Genomic DNA, 12,640 nt, shown 5'->3' on the forward strand with positions numbered 1-12,640 from the left:
AAGTAAACAGACTAAGATAAATTGCCAGGAGGATGAGATAGTATCTGTGTCCTCAGTGAAAACTGCTTATACTAATAATACCCAGAAGCCACGAGACATGATTTCCTACAGAATGTCCCAGAAAAGTGTTATAACTCTTTGAAGTACAAAATGGAATATTTCATAATTTAAATGTACTCCCTGGATGAGGAATCCCGTGAATCCTACTTGGAGACTCCATCTATTCCAAATAATTATTGATGTGGGAAAGACAGACCTGGAGGACAAGGCTTGAGGTCTCAGATGTCTCTCCGCTTCATCTGAGGCTCCTGATTGCCTTAAAGTTATTAGGAAAGTTTGCTGCTGATTCCCACATCTGATTTGACAACCCAGTTCTTCGTGTTAGCTCTGTAACAACTATTGGGATATTACCAGAAAGACTCCAAAGTCAATTTGAAGAGGCTCCCAATGGGCAAAATGGAACAGCTTGAAAAATCAATAAGAGTGATAACTGCAGTGGATTAAAAAAAATAAATCCATGAATTACTAATGATACTAATAACAAAACCAAACAAACAAAAACTTCTCTGGTTACTTCTATAGCACATTATCCTTCCTTTGCTATACCTCAGGTAATCAGATAGTGGATGAGGGAACGTTTCTCATTATAGAAGTGTTCCAATGAATAAACAAAGAGGGAATGCTAAAATAGCACCATTTTGTGATACCTAATAGAGTAAGACCATCACCATCGGCGGCTGCCAACACAGCAACAAGAAAGAGACAACCAGAAGCATGTAACACCACCTATGAAGTATTCTTGCAAAAAAATAATAAAAATAAAAAATAAAAAATAACAACATTGTATCAAGCCTCTAAATCTAACTGCCAATTTACAAAAAATATATAGGGACAAAGAAACATGTTAAATTACCCCAAAGGTTCAGTCTACAAATTGCAACGCAAAAAAAAAAAAAAAATATATATATATATATATATATATATATATATATATATATATATATATATATATATATATCAGGGAGAACCTATAGATCAAGAGAACTTTAGGAGACCTCTCAACCCATTGCAATGTATGGCCCTTACGTGGATCTGAATTCAAACAACAAATGACAAAAAAACCAAAACTCATAAAATAAATAGACCCTTGGTGAAGTGTGAATGCTGACTTGATATCTTATGTCAAAGAATTACCGTTAATTTTTAGATGGGATCATGTATGATATTGTGGTTATGTGTTTTAGTTAATATACGTAATTACTTATAGATGAAATGATATGATGTCTGAGATTTACTTTAAAATAATCCTGTATAAAACAGGGTGGTGTTGGTAAAACAAAACTGGTCTTTTTGATAGTTGTTTAAGTAAAATGATGGGTAAATCATGTTCATAATATCTTTTCTTTACGTTTATAGGATACAACTTAAATTTAAAAGCACAACACTGGATGTTGTGCACAAAAATGACCGTAGGGGGTTAGGGGAGAAACACATGACCGCTTAGGACACTATTGCAGAAATCACACACTAGATGCCGCTATTACTGGGGGCATGGTGAAGAGGGGTCGGATTCTGCATATACTCTGAAAGTAGAGCCACATGATTTTTCTGATGGATATTATGTGACATGAGAAAATATTCTCATTATCTGTAGCTGGAGTTTAAAAAGTCATTATACCTTTCTTTTGTAGTTTTAAAATTTTGTTTAAAATTTTTAAAATGAGCTTACTTATTAACCAGGAAAAGTTGATTTTTTTTGTTGGTTCTCAAGACAATAAGAACAATTATTGAAAAAACAGTAGTTCGAAGGCATTGTTATCTTTCAAAGAATGGGATCATATATTTTGGGGCTATGATTTAGAGAATAAAGGCCCATAATCTCATCTAAAACCTTTGATGCCAGATGTTCCACAATTCAGAAAATTTCAGGTTTTAGAAATGTAATATACAGTACGTGGAGTCTATTATGTAATTCTCAAACAGGGTCTGGGGAAATTCTCTTTAACCAAATGCATTAACATTTCTGCAGTAAGACATACGAATATTCATACTAAACAAAATAAAGATCACAAATGGTCTTACATCAGATCAGGTCAGGCTTATTACCAATGGAGTTTGGAGCTGAACTTAGGAAAACATCTTTTGGTTTTCAGAATCTTTTCGATTTTGGCACTGTACATAGGAATTTCAATTCAGGTTGGCATACATTTACTTAGTACCTACTATGTGCCCCTGATCTTGAGGGCCTTATACACCATGCAATGAAGCAGTAAATCAGCAACTTTAGTAGAAGGTGAGGACATTCAGGCAGTGGGAACAAGAGAAAGACATAAGGTTGTTATGAGTGGGCTGTGTTCAGGGAACAAAGTAGTCCAATTTGTTCTGTTTGAAAGAATGTAAGATTATATATTCTAATAAAGTAGGCAGCTGATGTTTGAAAGGTTGTATTTTGTCATGCTTCTTTAATCATCAGCATGGTACTTTTTATGAATATTGTGTGTGTGTGTGTGTGTGACAGGGGAAGGGGAGGGGGAGGTAGGGGGTAATATTTCAAGGGTTAGGACCATTGGTGAGGCCTCAGAGAGTTTAACATTCTGGGTACTAAGTAGCCGGAGAGGCTCTCTGCATCATTAATGCAGTCCAAGATGACTAAGAACATTCTGTGGGCTGGGCCCATTCAGAAGGAAGCATAATAAGACTGTGAGACTGTTCAGCAGCCTCCCCTCGTCCATGCAAGGTACCAGGGTATACCATGGAAGCAACCAGTTTTGGGGACCCTTGACTCAGACCCTCCAAGAACGGGACTACATTGAGGCAGTCTACTGAACTGAGTTCCGTTTCTTTAGGAAGCCACGGGAATTTTTCAGCACTGTAAAAGGAAAATGCCACTAAATCCTCAGCTTCACTGAACATAAGATGAGCGGTTTCCAAGCTTGGAAGGCCATTTGGGCAGGAGCTGCTCTTACGTATTCTGTGACAGAGGAGGCTTGTTACCTCAGTAAGAAAGGGGTTCAGTGATATTTTCACAACTCTCGTGGTTTTGATCGGCTACAGGATACGGCTACAGGATACGCCAGAAACAGGGCTGGTTTCAGTCAAGATGGATGTAGCAAGGGAGGGAGGACGGTGCTTGGTTGCTGCCATCAAGGTGCTGCCAGCCAGAGGAGCGACACAGGCAGCAGGCTATGTCTCACCCCGATACAACAGCCATCAGCACCCAAACTGGGGCCTTTTGAACAAGCTGAAGGGTTCTTGAGTGCTGTGGTTTCCAGGTTCTAGAAGAACACCCTTTGGTTTCCAGCTGGTGTTCATCCAGGATGGCTCAGTGAGACTCACACAGCTGCCTTCAGGCCCACTGCCCCACTGCCATCAGGAGCAGCCCGGAGCTACCGCATGTCAGACAGCGAGCTGTGGCCCTGCACCAGCCTCACACTGCCTGTCAGGAAACTGAGCTCAAAGAGATGGATGGGACTGGCTTTCAAGGTGGGACAATCTGGGTTCCAGTCTATCTTTTCTCAACGTCTTGATGCTTTTAGCTTCTGGTGAAAACTTGTAAGAAGAGTGGGTGGGATACATACTTTATAGTTTCGGTAGGATGATTAATGATTAAATAAGGCAAGGTAGAGAACCTCTTCCCAGTGGCCTACAGTAATTCGAATTCCAGCTCTTTGACTCAAGGGCCTGCCGTGTTTCCATACTGTGGTCATAGTTCTCTTTGAGGAATGCCTCTTGCTGGCTGGACTAGGATAAGTCACGTTCCCCTTCAAGCCTTGGTCACAGGGGTCAATACCATAAGCATTCACTACCTTACTCTGTGTGCCTCTGGGGACTCAGAGTCAACAGCAGAAGCAATTAATATATGGCCTGACTCCCGCTGAGTAAGTGTGATGGGAAAGTACTTGAGAATGAGCTCTGATGCTTACCACTTCACGCTTTTCCACTTCAAACCAGCGGGAAATTCCAGGTAAACTCTGCACCAAGTATAATGATGTTCTCTCCACCCAGAGACTCTATGGAATACAAAACAAATTAAGTCCCCAAGTGTCCTTTCTTTCTAGTTATTGAGCTATGACTAACGTCAGCCATTCAATTTGGTCAGGTTTGCTTATTTCTGTAGGCTTTTCTTTAGTATCCCTTCTAGCCTGTGGGCAATCCCTTCATACTCGTGAAGCTGTCACAGTAAGATACCAATGACGCTGTGTTAATCATTCCCGTTCTGTGCTGCCGGACAATTTTTCCTTCACGGACTACATGGTCGACTTCAGACAGCAAGCTTAAAATAGAGTAATAGGCTACCATGTTACTTCCTTTGCTGGTTCTTTCAAATTCCAATTTAAACCCCCCTCACTCCTTAAGGTCTTGCCATTTTTATCTGGAAGGGGTAATATCGACAGCCAGTCAACACAGTCACGGAGGAAAGGACCATGAAGAATCACATAGATCCATCTTTCTATTTTAAAGAGGAAGAGGCTAAACATCAAGGAGGCCATGTGACCCCCCAGGGGGTACATTCTAGTTCCCAGACCCTACCTACTAGAACTTCCGACCTCACTGTGCCACATTTTCTCATGCCCATTTCAACTGCCATCATCCAGGAGGATCTGTATTTAAAGAGCTGAGGCTTCCTCTGGCCAGGAGAGCATCCCCATGACACGTGAAGCCACAGCTGCCTTGGTCCTTGGTAAGAGTCACTGTGGATGACAGATTTCTCTTCTGTCAATCCCATTTCTGTGTCTATGCCTCCTTTTTCTCAAGAGGATAATAAACTTCACAAAATCCCTGAAATAGTGCCACTTATTCCAGAACAACAGAAAATGGGGGGATTTCTTCGTGTCAGCCACAATATACTGCAAGGAATATGGCAGAGTACCTGTGACAGCAGTGACAGTGGTGACAGGAAGGTGAGTGGCCAGGGAAGGGCTCATGGCAAAGAGAAAGGAATGCTTGCAGTGCTGGGGGAGAGCAGAAGGAAGCAGGCAGGCACAGCAGCTGGTGGGAGGAGGACAGCTCTTCTCAGAGGAGGTGACACGTGAGCGGAATGCTGAAGAGCGTGTAGGAGTTTGCCAGGCGGAGGGAGCGGGGAGCACGGCAGGCAGCAGGAAGCAGCCCGCGCAGAGGCCTGCAAGAGGCTGGAGAAAGGGAAAGGGCGCAGCACGAGATGGAGAAGTAAGTCCAGGGTTGCTGGAGCCCAGAGGGAGGGTGTAATAAGTGTGGGCTGTGGCACAGATGAGGCTTCTGGAAGGGCACTTTGGTGCCAGATGCTGAGGGCTGGAAGTCCAGGATCAAGGAGCCAGATTTATCATTATTTTCTAGGGGGACTGCTATACCACTGATAAAGTGATGGCCATGAGGAAATGTGCTGCAGTAGAAAGTACAAAGGAGAAGGTTCTAGAAGGTGTGGGTCGTAATGGAGGGTCTGCGGGTAGTTAGAATGTGCCTGACTCCAGTGCATCTCACACTTACTATTCAGTGAACACAATTGCAATGAAAACGCTACCATAAACTAATGACCGTTAACTGGTTTTGTGGGACACAAAGAAAAATGTAAATCTCCAAAAGGACTAGAAAGTGATCATGAATCTTTTCAATGACATCCCAGTACGGTCTTCCAATAGTTTCTTTGTCTTGATAGGTAACCCATCAGACCTCCTTTCACAGAGGACTGCTCTGTGTTGAGGCCCATCGTGACGCTGCAGAATGACCCCAGCTTCCCCTTCTGATTGCCAGGCTGTGCCCCATTCCTGGAGCTACAGCTGGGAACTGACATGCAGGCAGAGGCAACGAGGACAGTTAACATCAGAGGATCTCTGCTAACAGTGTGAGGAGGACCTTTTCCAGCTTAAGTAGAGACTCTGTGATGAAGGGAGCTAAGCCAGTTAACCCACAGGAATAGGTCTGTTTTGCATTCTTTGTAGGGGGGAATACTAACTAACCAGGGATCTACCTGGTCTCACTTGGTCACTGTTATCAAGGAAAGAAGAGATAATGTACCCTCGGCACAATGCCCCAGTAGGGCTGTGAGCCAGCCCAAAAGAGCTCCAGAGGACAAGGCTTATCACAGCTACTGAGAATGGACAACTCTGTACATGCAGGGAGTCTGTGGTTTGCTTTCATTCCATGTCTTCTCAGAAGTCCTAATGACACACCATTCTAACCAGAAAAAGCAGGAGATCGCACAGAAATCTTCCAAGGTAACAGCCGTCTACCTTACTGCTTCCTGTCTCAGAATCTTCGTGCCCCTTCTGTCAAGCATTTTTTACTCACTGCAGACTCCTGTATCTGAGAACAAATATCCTGTGAGCCCCACAGTTGTTCAACATGAATGAGTGACAGGACTAAGCTCAACTGTGACATCTCAGAGATTGGTCTGAGGGCCACCAGCACTGTCACAAAGAAGCTGATTCCCAGGCCTTCCTCTCAGACCTACTGAGTCAGGATTCCTGAGCTAAGAACTCTGCTTGGTTAGAAAAGCATCCCACGGCCCTCTGATATACCGTTGAGTTTGAGATCAACGAGACTCAATGATTTCTGGTCCCTTCTGGTTCTATCACTTAATTCTATTCTGTGTAAATGCTTATCGTGGGGCTTGTTCCAAAGAGCTCATAGGAAACTGTATGTAATAAGAACGCACGGTACCTTGAATTCATTTTCTTTATCTTTAGTGCCTTTGTGAAATGGTCTGTCATAGCGGAATTTCCAGATGTGATTCACTTTATAGAAACTTTTGATGTTGTCTGGGACACCCTCTCTCTGCAGGACCTCCTGGCTCTCTGGGATGGGAGTCACGGCATAGATCTGTAAATCTAGGATTAAAAAGTCAAGGAGGAAACCCGACTTGGCAAACGCCAAGGAAATCTGGCTTGAGCCGAGCTGTGGCAGAGAACCGAGGCTGGGTAACAATCTGGTGTTTCCCCTGGGTCAAAGTCATTTTAAAAACCGCCAAGAAGGTGCCAAGAACTCAGTTCGCAACAAATCGTTTCTCAAACTACAGGTCTTGAACTAGTTTTAGGTAGGTGATTCTGACAAAGTATCTGGCTAAAATATCCATATGTTGTGAATTTATTTATCGCTAATTTTTCTTCTTCTTTCTTTTCTTAGTTGGGGGTTGGGTGGGAATGGCTTGGATCTTAGGTACTCAAAATTATATTATTCTAAACCTTGTTTAAGAGACAATTTTATCTTTAGCCCATGCATGGCCCCTCTTAATTTAATGTTTGTAAAATAATGTATAAATATCCATGCAACCATGACCAAAGACATGGCCAGTTCTGACAATAATTTCTATTTACCTGTGTGAAGCTCTGTGTCTCCAGCCTTCCCACACTTGTGGTATCACTCTCCCAAAGCTTGTACTGATAAGCAAAGCGTTTTTGTAGTTGATATTTTAAAAAGTACATTAAAGGGGTATCACAAGAAACACTGAACACTACATCTAAAACTAACTGATGTACTGTGTGTTGGCTAATTGAATTTAAATTTAAATTTTAAAAAGGGGGTATCCTATTTACTTGTATATTTACCTTCTTCTCTTCTCATTCAAAGAAGGATAGCAAAATCTTTTCCCTTAATTTCTTGCTTCTGCTGCATTTTATTTTCTACTTTGAAATGGTATCCATGATTATCAATGGGCTTTTGTTGTCTTCTCCCAGATCTTAAGTTTAGGGAAGAGATAGAAGCATTCACGAAGGAGTGCTGGGGTGAATTCCCTTTGTCTCCAATGCCTGGGTAATTTCAGTTGAGTTGTTTGTATTTAGATAATGGAAGTGTCAATTATATAGCAGTCATCAAAGGCTGTCCAAAATGCCATGGCCAAGAATTCCCCAAAGATATTAAGGTATGATCCTTCTCTGCACTTCCTTCCAGAATAAAAATATCAAGGGAAAAGGGGGTGAATGATATGTGCCAGTTAATATTTCCACAGGATATGCTGGAGGAAAATTATTCTAAGGGAAATCACTAAAAGAAGCTTTAAAAGCAGGGCGGAGATAGGGAAAAGTTTTAATTAAAAGGAAAAAAAATTCTTTACCAGAATCCTTAAGGGATTTCCTTTCCACTGACACTGTGACAATAATTAGAACAATTCTGTTCAGAAGGAGCTAAGCTAAAATCAAGATGAGTGAGAAAGAGGGAGAGAGTGGGAACACAGCAAAGGGGCCAGAGGCTTTCCTTGCAGGAAATTGCTCTGCGGCTAACGGCCCGTGGCTCTAACTGCAGTGCAGCCCGTCTAGGTGTGGATACACTGAGCTTCCGCTTGGAAGATGGTCTCGTCGGGCTGGTTGGCGTGCTGCATGGCGATGGCGTGGGGGAACTCATTCAGCATTCTCTGTTGGAAGGCCTCCAGCCTTTCGTAGTCATGCCCTCGACACACAAACTCCTTATTCTGGAGGCAAAATAAACAAAGAAATGAGAGCGACATAATGGAGTGCGTTAATTACAGAGAGAAGCCAAGAAAGAAGACCCCAGCAGGAAGTGAGCACACGCCTCACATCTATACACAGTAACAGAAAAAAAAAAAAAAAAAGCAAAACAATCTGAAAAATTTGCCCAGATATGAAAAATGAGGGGCAAGGATCAGGAACTTTGCTCTCCAATGCTTTAGGTCAGAGCCGCCAGCACGTGCCGTTCCTCCCAGTTCGTGTGCTAAGGTGTAAAGAGGCATCAGATTCTCAGAGCACCAAACCATGAATCATGTTCCCTCTAAATGCTAAGGAGCACATGTGTTAAAGGTTTTTGTTTTTGTTTTTTTACTATAAGCTGGGTAACAGAGTTGAGTGGATAAATTCTCAATGTGGAGGGAAAGAAAGTAAATGCAATCTCCAAAAATGCATTCTTTATGAAAGCTGCAGAGATGGGCCTCCACACTGGATCGTGGCATGGAAGAAAGGAAGGCTGAGCCTGTTTGCATTCCCGCTCTCAGCAGGCCTCGCACAGGAAGCTTCTCTGCCATCACCAACTCAGCTCGGCTTCCTGTGGCCAAGAATCTTATTTACTGGCCCAAACTGAGATTTAGGATTTTCAGGGACTTGCCAAATGTTGGATACATTTTTTTTAAATGTTTTTGTTGTTGTTGTTCGTTTGTTTTGTAAGATGTGTAAGTACTCTGTGGGCTGGGACTATCTCTTATTCAGGTAGAAATGGTGAAGGTTGTCCTTGAGGTAGGCTAGAGAGCACCTCACTGGGTGAGGTCCTTAAAGCACCTCACTGGGGCACCTGGGTGGCTCAGTTGGTTAAGCCGCTGCCTTTGGCTCAGGTCATGATCCCAGGGTCGTGGGATCAAGTCCCGCATCAGGCTCCTTGCTCAGTGCGGAGCCTGCTTCTCTCTCTACCTCTGCCTGCTTGTGCTCTCTCTCTCTAATAAATAAATAAAATCTTAAAAAAAAAAAAAAGCACCTCACTGGTCAGGTTAGGTAAGAGGGACTCGGCCAGTGTAACGGTCATAAAGCTTCAACAGCTGCAAACAGTCACCGAGGAGGCACTCTGCACTTATCTCACTTAACCCACCAAACCTGAGAGGCAGTCACTCCCACATCCCACCCCATTTTAGAATTGGGAACCAAGGATCAAGATCCTTCTGTACTTTGTCCACACGTACTGTATTCAAGCTCAGATGTGGGGCCAAGGGCTGAGCTCTGTCTCTGCTGAACATGGCTGATACAGCCAGAAAAAACTCCTAGTGGCTACTGGTGCCACAAAAGGTTGTGGATGATATGCGCTGAAGATCTTTAGGAGAAAGAGGGAGCGGTTCGGGGCCTGGAGAGCTAGCTAAGGCCCAAGGTTCTCAGCATTTCTCAGCCTGATGAGGTTCCTACGATTGCACAAATGCCCTGAGGAACAAATCTGAGCCAGAGGCAGGGGGCTGAGGACTGCAGCTGAGAAAAAAGCAGCTGCAGGCAAGCAGAGGACACAGCGGGGAGTGGGCTCTGAAAACCTGCCGCCAATCCTCACAAACCCCAAGTCATGATCCTTTGGTAACACAGGCAAAGACGGACTACCTAGAAATCAGGACCCCCACGCAATCCCGTGTTTAAGACTTTCTATAGAAAAGAAGGTATACCTTCTGAAGCTATGTATTTTTTATTCTACTCAAAAGATAATAAATTTGCTTGATAAAATAAGACCATGTACATATATCTATGGTACATATTACAGAAGTCCCCAAATAAATATCCAAGTACTCTAATAACTACAACCTTTTTAAGGCAATGCTTACATATTATAGCAGTTTATAAAACCAGGGGTTACTTTAAGCATATAATCATTCAGCAGTGTTAGGAAGTCATCCTGCAATGAACTTGGGGACACAATGGAGTTGTCAAGAAATGAAAAGGAATGAAGCATTTCCCCCATCAATACATTTTTTTTTTAAATCACAGCTTTGAGATATAGTTCACATACCATAAAATATACGCTTTTGAAAGTTTTTAGTATATTCACAGAGCAACTATCATGACTATTGAACGTGAGAACATTTCATTATCTCGAAGAGAAACTCATACCCATGAGCAGTCGCTCCCTGTTTCCTCTGCCAACCCCCTGACCTCTGAAACCACTAATCTACTTTCTGTGTCTATGGGTTTGCCCATTCTGGACATTTCATACGAATGGAGTCATACAACATGTAGTCTTTTGCAACTGGCTTCTTTCACTTAACATGTACTTAAGGTTCGTCCACTTTGTAGCATATGTAAGTACTTCATTCCTTCCTTATTGCTAAATATCCCACTGCATAGATATACCATATGTTGTTTATCCATTCATCACCAGCTGATGGATATTTGGGCTGCTTCTAGTTTTTGGCAATAGTGAATAATGTTGCTATGAACATTTGTGTAGAGTTCTTTGTGTGAACATATGTTTTCAATTCTCTTGAGTATATACCTAGGAGTAGAATTGCTGGGTCACATTTGTTCACACTTAAATTTTTTTTAATTGTCTTTTTTTTCTGAAAAGGAAATACATATCTCTGGTAAAAACAAAACAAAACAAAAACCCAAACAGTAGAGAGCATACAATGAAAAGTCAATCTCTCATCCTTGACCTTGGTCATTCTCTTCAGACAAATCACTACTCAGAGATATCCTGTGCATAAAGAGATGTCAATTTTTCATGAGGATAAAAAAAACCTATTTAGATCATATGCTTATATAAATGTATTAATTTATTGCAACTTCAAAAATTATCTTGGAATTAATCAATGAGGAAATCTTTAATGTTGATATTTGCTTGTTTTTTAATTGATGGACAGACCAGAATCTGATTTCCTAAAAAGAGATCCAGCCCCATAATTCTGAAAGGTGTGGTGCCCTTTAGAAACCAATAGAGGGTGACCCTTCTCTTCGTTTTGAAGAAAATGCCATTTATATCTAGAAAAGCTGTTTTGAAAAGACTATTAATAGGTTGATTTATTCCAATCGACTTTGTAATAAAATTTATTTTATTAACCAATTCAGTTTTCTACTTTGCTAAATTCTCTTTAAAATTGTGGCTCCTAAACTACTTCTGATTAAAAAAAAAAAACTTTACACTTTTAATTATCATGGTTTCATTTATAAGATAAATGGGTCTAAGTCTAAGATACTTCACAGTGTACTTGCTAGCTAAACTCAGCATTTGATCAGTATGAACACATTATGATACAATATGATTTTTGTGGGCCCCTTCCTCTATAAAAATGTATTAAAAATCATATTGAGAGACTGATTTGGTATAGGGACAAATAAATACATAATCTAATGTATAATATACAAGTTAATATACATTATAACAAGTTCTTCAGCCAAAAACACTCACTTTTTTCTTCTGATCTTTAAAAGAAATTAAAATACTTTTGTAGGCAATATTATGATTTGTAAACACTGTACCCTGAGTATGATGAGGAAGAAAAAGTAACCTTTTACTTTGCCTGATTTTGAACCGAGAAAGGAAGGGGATGTGTTGCACCAGAGTCACGTCTGGACCTTCCTGTGGGGTCTCCAGCCCTCTGCGCTAGACTGTCCCCCTTCTCCCACCACAAGGATCCTGGCCATGTACACCAGGAAGGGGGTTGCTAATGACAGCCCTGGCCTAGAATGTCCACTTTCAAAACTCAGTCTTTCAAAGTCAGCAAGTGTTCTAAACTTATCTCTGTTTTTGATCCAGAATCAAGCTTTCCTCTGTCCTCAGGTCCATCTGCAGAGTCAGCTTTGTGACCATGTACACCGACATGCAGACTCCCTTTTAACCCAACAAGGAGATTTGACTCACGTCTACATGGCACCAAAATACACAGTCACTTCAATCAACCTGTCATTTGAGGGTATGCTCAATGTAACCCTAAAATGAATTTTTGCTCCTGGTGTTTGGAAAATGTGGACTCTAGATCTATATTTAGTGTGTATGTATATACATATAAACTTTACATGTAAATATATGAATTAAAACATACATATAAAACTCTCATTTTAAAAGTGAGACAAGTTAATGATTATTAAACAAATAACAAAGTCCAATCTTCCTCTTCTCCCTCCTCCTCCAAGTATCCCCATCTTATAAGTATTCATAAGTGCCGGCAGTTAAAACAGGGCAACACAGCTACCAAAGCATTTGTGTGCTGACATTGAGAGTTTGGAATGAATTCGCTCAATTTCTCAAGTATTCCCAA

The 12,640-nt window shown here is 41.5% G+C and overlaps 1 protein-coding gene across 4 annotated transcripts in view; it reads right to left on the reverse strand.

Moving 5' to 3' along the window:
* DOCK4 (dedicator of cytokinesis 4) overlaps positions 1–12,640 on the reverse strand; it is a 427,767-nt gene that overhangs the window by 30,221 nt on the left and 384,906 nt on the right. For all 4 annotated transcript variants that reach the window (XM_047694527.1, XM_047694528.1, XM_047694530.1 and 1 more), the window contains 3 exons: positions 8,239–8,380; positions 6,637–6,803; positions 3,924–4,010 (listed from right to left, as the gene is read on the reverse strand). In XM_047694527.1, the coding sequence (XP_047550483.1) occupies positions 3,924–4,010; positions 6,637–6,803; positions 8,239–8,380 (396 nt within the window). The remainder of the gene's footprint in view (positions 1–3,923; positions 4,011–6,636; positions 6,804–8,238; positions 8,381–12,640) is intronic.

Source organism: Lutra lutra, chromosome 11 (assembly GCF_902655055.1).
Source record: "Lutra lutra chromosome 11, mLutLut1.2, whole genome shotgun sequence".
NCBI classification, from domain to species: domain Eukaryota; kingdom Metazoa; phylum Chordata; class Mammalia; order Carnivora; family Mustelidae; genus Lutra; species Lutra lutra.